The sequence below is a fragment of the Oreochromis niloticus genome, linkage group LG16, assembly GCF_001858045.2.
Source record: "Oreochromis niloticus isolate F11D_XX linkage group LG16, O_niloticus_UMD_NMBU, whole genome shotgun sequence".
Classification (NCBI taxonomy): Eukaryota; Metazoa; Chordata; class Actinopteri; order Cichliformes; family Cichlidae; genus Oreochromis; species Oreochromis niloticus.
In genome coordinates this window covers 23,469,489-23,483,985 of record NC_031987.2, presented here as the reverse complement: position 1 = coordinate 23,483,985, position 14,497 = coordinate 23,469,489, and the positions used below count along the sequence as shown (strand labels likewise).

Genomic DNA, 14,497 nt, shown 5'->3' with positions numbered 1-14,497 from the left:
TCATTTTTTAAAAGGGTTTTCTGAGCCCAGAAAAGTTGTAATGGGATGAAAAATGCTATATGCTTATAAGGAAAAACAGAAAAGACGATAACACGAGTGCTGTCAATAATCCTCAAACCAATGGTGCTCATGGAAGGGGGCAATAGCAAAAAGGCAAGCGGAAAGATTACGACAAAAAAGAATGGTATTTAACTAGCTGGGCCCATGTCCTCATTTTAAGTTTGACAGCGTTTTAGTTGGTAAAGGTGAATGCTTTGACATGAATTGAGCTGCGGTTTGGGGAAGGCCTCGAAGGGGACTGGCGATGGCTCCCGGGCCTGGCAGATCCCCATGCACTAAATAGGAGTGAAGAAGATAAAGAATTGAGAACAAGGAGGGAGGGAGGGTGGGGCACATAAATGAGAAAGATCGGCTTGCAGAACTGGGCGAACCTATATAGATGACAGCCGGAAGGAGCGTGTTCGGAGGCGTGGTCCTGCTCCTGGAATTCCGATACATAATCTCCAATAAAAATCCAAGATCATCCAAATTCAAGTACTCATATTAGCTTTGGACAAATAATGAGAGTTTTTTTTTTTAATAGGCTTTTAAAAAAAAGCCATTCTTTAAATTTTAATCTTTCCATTTTCCTTTAAACATATACAAGTATTAAGAAGAAATCTATAAACCAAAGATTTTGAGAAAAAAATGAATTTTATTTGTTACATTTTTGAATTTTTTTCTTCTTTTTTGTCATTTTACTGGCACAAATGAGTTCTCAAACTAACCTTCACTCTAACAATGCTGTTAGAACGCGTCACATGTATTGTAAGTTCAATGAAAAAGAAGACCAGGGACGATGATCTCTTCACAGTGACATCTGTCTCTGGCTAAATGCCTGCAATGATTTTGACTGAGCTTAGCATTATTGCGAACCAGATAGATACTGTCACCATCCTGTCGCGCACAGCGGAGGCACTCTGACAGTCAGATTCTGCTTTAGCCACCTTTTCATTGTTCTGGTGAAGCAACAAAGCAGTGCAGCTGAATGCCATAGCGCCCCTGCTCCCATCCACCAGCAGAGAGGCATTCTCGCTCCCTTTCAGGGAGCAGGGAAAGGTCTCAGAGCTGGCTAATGCCATCAACTGACAGAACCATTTCAGAGGAGAATGCCCCGAGCCGCACGGTAACGGGGGAAAAAAGCCCGATGCTGCCCTCAGCAAGACCTCTGGAGCTCTCCTCTGCGGCCTCTCTTTGTTTCTTTCTATATCTCTTCCATATAACTCTACTCACCCACCAACACACACGTCGAGTAGCATGCAAGGACCCTGGTTTAGGTTCAGGTGAAGTTGACTGTTCACCTCCCCGGGGTTTTCTTAGAATGAAATTTGGTGTGATGGCTGTCTCCACAATAACTCTAATGTTGATAGTATATGACCTCGGACACGCAGGTACACAAAAGCACACAGATGAAGAAATATCGCCGCGCAGCTTGAGAGCAAGCAATATTTTTTTCCAGAGATGCCCCAGTGTGCACCCGCACGCAGGTTTATTAAAATGTGTCCTTTTCGGTGTTGTACTGCTTTTTACTTTTTACATTTCACTTTCACTTTTTGTCATGTTATTGCAAACTGACAAAATGCCAACTAAATTACAATACGACTCGCTGAGCTGCAGCGGCTCTGGGCAATTAAACCACAGCAGTGATTTATTTACAGTAGATATGCGGCTAATTCCCCTGTCGGGGCAGCTAGAAGGGACGGCGCGCAGACACTCTCACATCCTACATACGAAGAACCCAGAGAGGGTGCTATTGGGTTCATTATGGGAGTCAGGCAACCACAGATTAATTCTGCTACCTATAATTGGATGGACTATCTCTGAGCAGGATGGGGCTTATGTGCCAGAAAGGTGGCTTGGGGATTTGCTTGTGAAAAACCACCGGCTGCAATACTTTGTGTGTGTCTCGGTGTTTTGCCATAAAGTCCCTGTGAAAACAATTTTCTTTTTGTTGTGTATTAAATCAAAAAAGTTGCATTCTTGAAGTTTACTCTAACTATTCTCTCTGTTTTCTCTTTTCTCCCCCCTTTCCTTCAGATCCCCAGCTCAAGGGTATAGTGACCAGGTTATATTGCAGGCAGGGATACTACTTGCAAATGAACCCCGATGGCTCTCTTGATGGGACCAAGGATGACAGCAGTAATTCCTGTGAGTACCTTGAAATATCTCTTGGACTTGTAGATCAGATTTTTAACAGGTGTCTGGAATAATCTAAAGAAATACTAGCAGAGGTTATAGAAAAGTTTACCCTGCGTAGGTTTCTTGAGCACAATTTTATGTCTGGCTTGTTTCCTGCTCTATATTTATTCCTCTTATACAAAAAAATTAACCAAGCAGTCACCCTCTGCTAATGTCTGGTCAGTATTTTTGATCTTTGGAGCAAAAATGGCTCTTAAATAGAGCCATGGGATCACACAGTTTGGTCCTTTTCCCGAGAGGCAAAGTGGACCAGGAAACAGTAGGCTCAACAGAGAGAAAAAGGTATTATTAGCTTGTTCTGGCACTGCTCCTCTAACACTTCAGGCTAGGTGGTTAATTTGATTCCAGTGCTTGGTGCTAATGCTAGCCTGACACTCTGCATTGTGTCACTTACTCCTGTCAGCAGGAAGAGATGTGGCACATGTCACATGTGGTAGGCTGAAGGGACTTATTGAAACGGTAAGCATTATAGATAGCGTGTCATTTTAACTCCAGGATCAAATTAGGTGTCGGCAGTTGAAACTGACCGCAAGCCATCAAAAAGAAAAAGAAAAAAAGAAGAAAAAAAGAAAGGAAATGAGTGGTTCTGCATTTAGTTCTCTCAGATTTTCTTCTAGGATGCAAGCCTGCCCTTTCCAGTTGCTTGCAGGGTCAGCTGAGTTCATTGGATCCCTTTACTGCATGTCTCCCAAATACACACCTAATGTCCCAGCCAGGCCAGTCCTCTTGTTTCTCCCCCATACAAACAATACCCATTACCTACCAGGAGTCTGCTACAACAACAAGGGTGTTATTAAATCAGCCTCGCACTAGCGGTGGCCCCAATTACAACTGCTTCTCAGGTAGCACTGAGTGGCCAAGGCTGTGCTAGGCTAGTCACGTCCACCAGCTGTGCTGCAATTCATCTTCTGAGATTACCTAAATGCAGCAGTCAGCAGTTGTATTATCCATACTTTGCAACGCCTTAAAGATAGACATCTTGCGTTTAGATGATGGATTGTTACTTAAATGTTTTACCCCAATCTAGTTAAAGTTTACTTAATGTTTGGTTTGTCTGTTTCAATATTTTTTGGTGAGATTTTGATGAATGTTTGTGTTCGCTTGTTTTGCGTGTGTGTTCCTCAGCTTTGTTCAACCTTATTCCTGTGGGCCTCAGAGTTGTCGCCATTCAATCCGTGAAGACAGGGTTATACATCGCAATGAACGGGGAGGGCCACCTGTACACATCAGTGAGCATTCTATTCTATTCTATTCTATTCTATTCTATTCTATTCTGTTCTATTCTGTTCTGCACGGCTTTCAGTAAGACACCTGTTTTGTTCCTGCATAACACAAAATGAAGCATAATGCTGAAAATGTTTCTATGTGTGGCACCTGTTTATGTTTTGTACCTGTGTACAGCTGTATGCATATAAAATCATCAGTTTTAACATTAAGGCAGACTCCATTTTCAGTAAGGGGGCTTTGACCATGCCTCCAATATTTGCAGTACCACATTTGCAACAGGATAATTGCATTTCCGTGAAGCTCAGGGATCCCATTAAGCAGAAATTTATGCAGTCCAATTTTTATTCATCAGCTTAAATGCCTTGTGACTTTTCAGTCTATATGAATTGGCATCTGATGACAACGGTCACGATGGTCAGGATAAAAAAAAAACAAACCCTGTTCATCTTTTTTACCTCTGTTGGTCTAAAATGCTAAATTACAGGATATATTTTATCATGTGGCACACTGAAATGTTTAGCACGGCATTCATAAACCTATGCTATCCAACATTCATAGCTACAGCGTTATTTATTAGAGTGAGGACATCTGAAGAGCAGCCATTGTTTTTCACTACACGGTCACCCACTCTTATTGACGGCCTCTCTTCAAAACAACACGGGCTCCGGCAGGTTAGGCAGCCGAGGGAGTGATAAGACCTCACCCAGTCCAGATAGTGCGTCTAGTCTCGCTCCTCCGCTCTGTCCTCCCCAGTCACTCAAATCAATCAGTAGAAAGAACATTGGGAGGAGTGACTCTCTGCTGGGCAGGGATATCCATCAGAATCACTGTCTCGTCACCTCCTGCTGTGCACATGTTCCTAATAATCAGAGCATAGACCGGGAATTGCCTTTTTTTATTCCTCATTCATTACCTTAGAGGTTTACAGGGGCTACTTCTCTTACTGTACCATGCACGAGTATTTTTCAAGTATATAGTAGAATTCCCCTCTGCTTAATCACTGCTTGACTTAGGCCAAAAAATGAAATTCATTTGAGAGGATTGACCTAGAATCCTGTGGCTCCTGTTATAGAATTGCACTGCAGGGATTATAAATGAAACCGTGCTAACTATCAGAACACACAAAAAGACACGATTGCACAATTTGTTAAATGCAGGCAGCCCTTTTCTTCTGTAAACACATGCTTTAATTAAGACACTTGTTCTTATTGAGATGTTTTTTCACCATATACTTACACAGTTTGCACATTTATACATTTTCAATTCTTTTGCTCCAGTTCACAGAATGATATTGCATTAAACCGGCGTAAAAGTAAAGTAAACTTTGAGCACGGCAGTTGTGTAAATATAAGAATACATGAGATGTGCTCAAAAAATTCCAGAAATCCATCCATAAAATTCAAAACCTGTACCAATTTCAATCTGACCAACTCTTTTGAAGTGCTTAACTTCTTCCAGTGCTCTTGCTGTTCTGTATAGTCCTTTGAAAGTCCTCTTCTCATAACTTGCATGTGTGAAGCTGCCATTTCACCATAGACCTCAAACACTAACTTCTATATGCAGCTAACACAACTTTCCTCCCAGGAATAATCGCTGGTCTTTTGCTGCGACATCAGGTTTCTGAGTTGGAGCCGTTCAGTTTCCGAACCTTAAAGCGGTGCATCCAGTCTTGCTCATCCACCCTGTCCTCTGACAGTGACTCAAATCAAGTCAAGAGTATAACACTGAAACTGCGACTCATAAATTTATCCCCGAGGGTGAGATTTTCAGCATAGAGTTCTGTTGTAATGTAGTGAAAAGTGTGAAAGAGGACATTTGCCACTAATGACCAGACTTTGATACATGCTAGCGTGCCATCGTGTCTCTGCTCACGGCAGTTTTTTTGGTAAGACCAACACAGTCTTCACTGACTCCTCACTCACTAATCAGCATATTTAGAACTTTGCAAATCAAGCTGTGTATGTTTTGACACAGTGGCAGTCATCAAAGCAGTGATCCAAGTTCAGCACGATAGCTTGGAGTAGTGCATTGCTTCACAAGGAGACAACCTTGAAGGGGATAGCAACCAATTTTAGTTCAGTCATGGAGGAGCTGTGACACTTTTTTCACAGCTCAATAAACAAAGCTGCACTATAATATAGATGCAGTTTGTCAGTGCTGTGACACATTGCTTGGGATTCTAACTTACAGTAATAAGAACCTGTAATAGGAATGCGAGTTAACTTTGAGTTTCTCATCCCTCTGTGTGGTTGGTATTTTATCCTTCAGCCTCTTGACATGTTTAGCTGAGGAAAAGTGCTGTGAAGTGGGTCTGGCTCTGCCTGGCCGGAGCACTGTGTTCCCTCAACACCATTGGCCCTTCTCTTTTTTTCACGCAGCTCCTCTGTTCCATTTGCAGCTTATTTCTGTGCTAATGGAGGTTCTGATCAGCCCTCAACAATCCAACCACCCACTCAAAGGTCTCTTTTTGATTCTTAGTGTGTGAATTAGACCACTAATGGCAGCTCAGTAAGATGTTCTTCATCCTCCTCCATCTTCACCACCCCCTCCTTTCTGCCGCTGCTCTTCTCCTTTTGAAAGAAAGGTGTAACCGTTCCTCCCATTATCACGGTGTTCCTTCACAAGCGATAATCTGACAGTCGACCTTTTTCTACCGATTAGGCGTATTTGATTTTAGTGCACTCACATTTTCAGAAGCTTCTTTGATGGTTATGATAATGCACAAAAACATGCTGATTGGAGACAAACACTGGACACTGAAAAACAGTGAAAAACAAGCTGTTGTTATTGGAAAAAAGTGTTCTTTAGTAAGTTCCCTGAAGCGAGGTTAGTTTAATTAATCAGTATTCACTTGGGCAGTTGTACAGTATTCTTTTACATATTAAATGCATTTCTGAGGCTTTTACCGCGATGATATACTTTGATAATGAGTGACACTCGAGGCGGATCAAAAGGAGAGTTCCCCTCTTGCAGAAAATAGATGGGAAGCCCATTCATGGCCTCTGGTGGTGCATCATATTCTTTTGTGTGAGGCACCCAAGGCGCAGTATGGAGCTCAAATGACAGAGATAACATCAAAGTGACTGCACAGCCTGGCACAAAGGACACACCATGGAATAAAGAAGAGTTCAATCATCTCACCCCCTTTTCAATCTGCTCCTTTTGTATCTGAGCCAATAAACTCCTGGCTAATTTCTCCTCCAGGCTCCTCCCTGGATCAGGGATGCTTTCGAAATGTAATAACAGCAGAGCAATTCTCCCAACTTGTTGTACTGGGGGAAGATAGCAGAAACGGGATTGCTGAAAGTCTCCAGATGACTGTAATAGAGCTCCTGGTGCAAAAACAGACACATTCAAATGAGATAAAACATAAATCACTAATTATTCTGCAGGGACTACCATACTAAATCCCTAAAAGCAAACAAGGAAGTGTTGGATTATATAGTTTTTTGTTATACATGATGAAATTGTGGTGCAACTCCCTAGCGCTGATTTTGTTGTCATGTTTCAGTCTTGCTAATACAGTCTGTTGCCATCTCTCAAGTGTAAAGGTTCGGCATTTCATGGTTGGCTGGTTTTCTTTAGAACTAGTTCCCCATCCCCTCACTTCACTAGAGTCTCTCACTGCAGCCTTCCTTTATCAGCAGCCTGCACTTGTTAGTGCTACCTTTCATGATTGTCAAAATGACTTGCCACATTACTTGAGTGTTCCTTTTAGAAATGGAATCCTTGAGAGGGCCAAAGTGGAGCAGTGCAGCAGCTTTAGCTTCACTTGTTAAAAGCTGTGTCATCAGCTGCATGAACACAGAAGACTGAGGGCATCTATTTCCTGTAGTGCCCAATTCAGAATGTATGAAAGCTCCAATGAGCTTGATGTGAGGGCTCCTTCACTTTACATCAATATGAAAATGAAGGTGAATGGTGGTTGTGTGTAGGCAGAATAAGAGAACAGCAGCTTGCATGGGATTAACTGAAGTTGGTCCTTCAAGAACACTGAAGGCAGCAGACCACTGGATTTATGTATTTTATATTTTCCTGACAACTTTGCTAATGAGATAATCAAACCTTGTGTTTTTGTTTATACTGATACTCTCAAATTTTCTGCCATTTTGCTAACACTGAAGACATGGCATGTCATGAGTGCAGAATTTCATATTTTATATCTATGTCTATGTTTATATCTATATATTGACAAGCTTATCCTGGAATAATTGTTGAAATAGCCAAATCCCAACAACAGTCTGCCTCAAGGCTCTTTATATTGTAATGTAAAGACTCTACAACAATATAGAGAGAGAAAACCCCAGCAATCAGACCACTATTAGCAAGCACTTTGTGACAGTTGCAAGGAAAAACTCCCTTTTAACAGGAAGAAATGCTCAGCAGACACAACCTCAGGGAGGGGCAGTCATCTGCAGTGACGCGGACGCTGTATCGGTTTCTTGTGGTGAAAAGAGAGCTGAGCATGGAAGCAAAGCTGGTGATTTACCAGTCAGTCTGTGTTCATGCTCTGATCTATGACCATGAGCTCTGGGTAGTGACAGAGTGAGACTGCAGATACAAGTGCTGTAAATGAGCTTTCCCTTAATGACAGGGTGAGGAGTTTGGTCATTCAGGAGAACTCTTACTCCTCCACAGCAAAAGGAGCCAGTTAAGGTGGATTGAGCATCAGACTAGGATGGCTCTTGGCTGGCTGCAGAACTCCTCAGTGTTCCCTGGAAGAGATGGGCATGAAGATGGAGGGCTTGGCTTCTTGGGATAGATTGCTATCACTGCAACCTGCAAAGTTGCAGAAAATGGATGGATGTATGGATGGACAAAGGTGGCTTTCAGACTGCCTGTTAAACTACTTGAACTTATTGCATTTCCTTGCCAGCTATAGCAAGATGCATGAATAAACCTTCCAGGGTGTAAAAAGTTCAAATCAATATGCAGTATGAAGAAGATACAAACAACATTATAACACCCAATGTGTATGAGTTCACATGTGTCTGCAAGTGTGCACGTGTGTTTGTTTAGTGTATATGCAACCCCGTAAGCCAGCAGATGGCTTTGAGTTAACAGTTTTGTTGGTGGTGTCTGCAAACCTGCCAAGACTGAAAATGATCTCTGATGTTATTTGTTGTAAACCATGCTTATCTAAAGTTCCTAATCTATAATTTAACAAATTGGATTACATATAAAAACACCCCCCCAAAAAACTTAATATGTTGGCGATGTTATTATTTTCATATTCCCAAATATCTACATATACTGTGATGATGACTCACATGATCTTGCCTCTGGAAGAGAGTAAGTCTCTGAGCTGAGGTGGTGGGGCTGGTTTTGTGGGGGAGGGGGGTGTTGGGCTCATTATTTCTAAAGAGTTTCACTCACCCACCTTTAATGCAGTGGCAGTGTCAGGAAGGAAAGTGGTTGTAGGGGCTGGAGGGAGAGCTGCTTCATGCATTAATGAACAACAAGGTTGGAGGTGGGTGTCAAAGCTGAACTGGTGAACTGCTGGTAGAGGCCAAGGCAAGATAAGAATAGGTCGACTGGTCCTTCAGCCATTTAACATTGCTGATATTAATGACTTATGTTCTTGGCTCGTTATGATATTGCACAGATTTGATTCATTTTTGTCAGACATTTTCCTTCTTTGCAGGATCGTGTTAGTTCATTGTGCTCTATGGAGCGCAGGTTGCACCGTGGCAGTGCAAAGGAGAGTTTTTAATCTTAGCAGGGGGTTACAGAGTCCAAATAAGGACACTTGACACAGTATCTTTGGATTTAATCTCTGAACAATAAGTCGCAAATAAACAACACTAATTTGTCCTTCATCTCTTTTTATAACAACAGCTTAAGGTCTGTTAGTTTCACATCTCTACCTTAACCACTGTTCATTTAAGGCAATTAAGAGCAGCTGTTTTCTACATCACTGGTTTACCTCACACATATTTATGAGTGAATAAAATGCAATGAGATCCCTGCAAGCTTTCCTTCAATAGCACACTGGATTACAGGCGCACAGAGTCAGAAATTGTGCTTGCATTAGCTGATTTGCTTCAGCTTCTGCATTTTAAGGGGCTCATTTGTTAGCTTCTTGGCTAGCAGCTATTTAGATTAGCATTCAATCATACTTTACAACCTAACTTTTGTCCACAGTCACTCTGCTGATTATCTCAAACCAGCATATTTGTTGATGCACTTTTACTTCGCTCCAGCCTTATTTTTACTTTTTGGTAATCACTTTAACTGACATGAATTATGCCAGCAGAACATTTCTTCCTTCTCAGATTTTTGAAGTGCTCGCTAAAAGACCAAAGCCTTCTCTAACTCCAACTGTATAGCTATTGGTTAAACTATATATGCATCATTCCCAACTTCCTGCCCCATGCTTGCAGACAACTTGACCAGTTACCATGTTGAATTGTTTTTCTTCTATAAAAATGCCAGTGTCTGTTCACAAAGGTACAAAGTTATTTAACCTGTATATATTGGGACAGTCATGCATTTATGGAAATGCTAACAACTGACTGAGATGCAGCTAGCCACGTAATTAGACAAACACTCAGTTTAATGTTGTAAATGTTGTAAATCCAACAAAATTTCCTTCTGAAAAAGCAACAGTAAAGGTGAACTCCATCTATCCAGTCATCCCGAGGCCTGTCCCAGCTGCCTTAGAGCAGGGCACACCCAAGACAGGTCACCAGTCTGTGGGAGGGCCAGCATAGAGAGACAGGCAATCATTTGCAGTCACATAAACGCCTATGGCCAGTTTCATCAACTAACATAACACTCAACTTTGGACTGTGGGAGGAAGCTGGAGAACCTGGAGAAAACCGGGCACACGGAGAACATGCAAACCTTACACAGAAAGGGCCCAGCCCACCACTGGATTCAAACCGAAGACCTTCTTGCTACAAGACAGCAGTGGAAACCACGATGTTGCCAAAAAGTATTACATGTATTTAATGTAATACGTTTCACTGCTTTGATGAAATATTCAGTGTGGTTGAATTACATTTTTATTAAAGTTAATACACATTGACAAACAAACATTATCAACAGTTTTCCAACAATTCAAGATCATAACTGCACAAATATAAAAAACATATATATATATACCTCTGTATGTACTTCTTTTTGTTAGTTTCCAGATGCATACCTCATGAATCTCAAATACTTTCTTCTTTTCCTTAAAAACATGTTTCCTAATACAAGTATCTTCATCTATATTTTTCCTCCACAGTAGGCAGACTTTCGACCGCGGTGGCCATTATCCAGCTATCGATCTGTCAGGCATGCACTGCCTCCCTTATCCATCCAGGATAATCCTTACATCTTTGTTAAAATTAACTGACCAAAAACACACAAGCAGTTAGTTGGTTTGATAAGGATGCTGGAGGGAGAGCTATTGTGTGCATCTGAAAGATAATGGAAAGGCAGCAGGCTGGAAAAAGTAGAAGCAGTGCACTGGTTCAGAGAATGAGGGTTTGAAGCAAGAAAAAAAGGAGGGGGGAAGGGGGCGGGTGTTGATGAGGGAACTCCAAGGTGTGCAGCAGGGAAAGCCCTGCTGTGGTCAATATAACCAGTGTAGCGTGCCCACAAGTGCAGACAACCTGTGCGTATTGCCCCCATTTATCAGTTGTTCATTCAGCTAAAAACCTTCACCTTTATTTAATAAAACCATCATCGTTTTGGCATAAACACAGCAGATTAGCAACTTGTAAATATTATTTTGTTGTATAAGGAAATAAAAGCCTAAAAACAGATGGAATTATTTGGTTAGGTTACTGAGCATCAAAAGATTATTTATTTAACTCTGCAACATAAAATTCAAACCCAACAGCTGTCAGCTAAGCTTGTTATTAAGTCAATTAATTGTTAGTAGAAATATTACAGAGCAGAATTGAGTTTGGCTTACTGGTGCAGCCCTCCACAACAGTCCCAGTTTCTCATGTGGCCCCTTGGCAAAATAAATTGCCCACCCCTGCACTAAAACTTGGTCAACTTTAAATTACTTCTGTAATAAAAGCCTCCGTGTGGTTTTAGTTACTGCCTTTGGCCCCCACTAAATCATTTGATAAACTACAACTCTTGGAAAGTATCACATACAAACAGTTCACTGTTGATTACACTGATCCCCAACTGTTGCCCAATATTGCATATTTCCTTTTTATTTGAATAAACTTTCATAATTATTACTTACTAGAAATACTGTTTTCCAAGCAGAAATGTTCCAGTACTTTGGGAATTTGGGAACATGTCATAGGTAGGCACTGGCAGTAACTGCTTTTTTGACCAACATTTATTCAGCCTGCTCTAATATCTTGCTTCCAGTCCTCTTGTCTGGATTATCCTGTTATTATCTTTTAAATGACTTAAAATTGCACGTTTAAAGTTGAGGCTGCTTAGATTCAGGCCTCAATGGATAATTCAAATTTTGTACACGAGGTTTTGTGTGTGTGAGTGTAAGATATGTTTACATCTCTGAGCAGCAAAAAACAAGGAGAACAGAAGAAGAGTAGGCGCATTGAACTGTGAATTCAACTGTGAATTTCATCTTTATTCCTCTCTGAGACCCACAGAGGAAATGTTAGTATAGAAATGCAGATGGAATCATATTCATTTCTCTGTGAATGCATATCGAGGTAGCTTTGAGAGCAAACACATCTAGTCTTTTCACTGTATTAATGACCCTAGTTCTGGCCTAATTGCTTTCCCAGTGTGTAAATGTCAAGTACCATGCAAATACAAATGGCACAATGGTGCTTATTGCCTCTAGAGCCTTGTTATGTGCAAATGAGCAGTGGACAGATGAGGGCTTGTAAAGCTACAAGTAGTACTCGGGAACTCAGTATCCCAACAGAAACATAATGCATATCATTTGCAAATTTACCCCAGACCATGAACTCAGCACTTCTTTCGGCTAACTATTTTGCAACTTTAGTTCTGTTATCACGTGCATTTCATTAGCAGCTCGCCTTGTTCAGCCTTTTGGGAGACAGTAAAAGCAAAGAAAGTAAAGCAAACCTTTTAAAAAAATATTTAAAGTAGGACCATAATTTGCCTCCTCTGTAATATCTACACCACATATTTGAATATTACCAAATAATAAGATCAGGCAAAGCTACTTTTGGCTGCTCTCTTATTCACAAGGGGTCACCACAGCAGGTAGCTCTGCGTCAGGTAAAAAGATAAATATTAAATGTCACATGATAAAAATACCACTTGCAGGTTAATAAAAGTGACTTCATTGCTACAGGCACTTCTTCCAGAAAAGAAAATTGTCTGTGAGGGGCTGCACATATCAAGTAGTTTTTGTTTTTTTGTTTTTTCTCTTATGTTCTAAATTCTAATTTTGTATCTTATATTTAGCACAATGGAATTGAATTACTACAGCAAAAAAACTTAATGATAGAAAGACGTCATAACAGTGACTCGACTTAGAGTGGCCATACCCATGGTGAACCATCTAAAGCTTCTACAATGGGGATGTAAGCATCAAAACCTGAGTGTGGAGAAATGGAAGAGGGCTACCTAATGGCTACCTAAATGGGCTTTAGCTTCGTATTTGCTGCGTGACATATTTTCACATACACCACCAACAGTAACAGCAGTCCCTGATAGCAGTGCCTCAATTCATCAGAATAAAGGACTCTATCATACAGTAAAAACCTGTTCAGGAAATGTTTTGAGGAACAGCGTTCAAGATGTTGACTTGGACTCTGGATCTCACTCTGACTTACCATTAGGTGGAGAGATGACCAACCTTTAGCCTTATTTCCGCTGTGCTTGGCTCAGACGAGCCTCTGATCGTGCCTGATAATGAGCCTGTCCATTTCATGTAGGCACAAAATGCTCACAGTGGCGCAGGCAAAGAGTCGTGCAAACTCACCCCCAAACTCACCCCCACACGTTAGCATGTCGTTAGCGTCGAAGCTCTTCGCTGTGAGTGAAGACACAAAGTTTGCCAGTAAACTGCAGGGGACGAGCACGACAATGTGAAAACATTTGTAACAACAAATCAAATAATCTAATCATCCCCCTCGCCCAGCTAAGCATGAAAATTTTTAAAAAGGCTAGCAAAGGTAAACTGGCTAAAGCTGTCCAGCACTAACAGCCAGCCACAAGTCAGAAGCCTCATTATCAGCAAACAAAAAAAGACAGACAAGCATTCACACCTATGTGTAGTTTAGAGCCACCAATTAACCTAGCCTCATGAAATCTTTGAAATCATGAAATGAACATCTTTGGACTGTGGGAGGAAGCCGCAGTCAGGAGAGGACCCGCGCAAACATGGAGAGAACATATAAACTCCACACTCCATCCCGTGCCGTCATGCAAACGTGGTAACCACCATGCCACTGTTCTTTCAATGTAATATTTATAAAATGTAATTAATGTAATAATATTTTTAATTTTTACTTTACTTATATTTCATGTGAGTAAAATTATAATCAGCCACGAGAATGTTCTTCAATTCAGTTTTATTTATATAACACCAAATCAGAACAACAGTCACCTCAAGGCTCTTCATATTGTACAGTAAAGCCCCTACACTAACAGAGAGAAAATTCCAATAATCAGATGGCCCCCTATGAGCAACCATTTCGGGACAGTGGGAAGGAAAAACTCTGTTTTAGTAGGAAAGAAACCTCCGGCAGAACCAGGCTCAGGGAGGGACAGCCATCTGCCACAATGGGTTATGGGTGAGGGGAAGAAGACAGGACCAAAGACACACTGTGGAAGAGAGCCCGAGTTTAAAGTAATGATTAAATTCAGAGTGGTGCATAAACACAGAGAGAGTAAAAAGAGGTGAGTGAAGAAGAAATACTGAGCACATCATGTGCATCAGCCTAGGTCTATCGCAGCATAACTAAGGGAGGATTCAGGGTCACCTGGTTCAGCACTTTAAAAAATTGCAATCAGTGCATCTCTAGGCGGGAAGCCTTGCAACTATCTCCTCTGTGCTGGATACTATGTGATTCCTTTGGGTTTTGCATAGCCCATGCTTTGAGGTGTAAGATCAGGTTTTGCATCATGACCT

The 14,497-nt window shown here is 41.2% G+C and overlaps 1 protein-coding gene across 3 annotated transcripts in view; it reads left to right on the top strand.

Annotated features, from left to right (window-relative positions):
* The window catches only part of fgf14 (fibroblast growth factor 14), a 108,298-nt gene that overhangs the window by 70,747 nt on the left and 23,054 nt on the right, over window positions 1–14,497 (top strand). For all 3 annotated transcript variants that reach the window (XM_005475438.4, XM_005475439.3, XM_003451549.5), the window contains exons 2-3: window positions 2,077–2,187; window positions 3,364–3,467. In XM_005475438.4, the coding sequence (XP_005475495.1) occupies window positions 2,077–2,187; window positions 3,364–3,467 (215 nt within the window). The remainder of the gene's footprint in view (window positions 1–2,076; window positions 2,188–3,363; window positions 3,468–14,497) is intronic.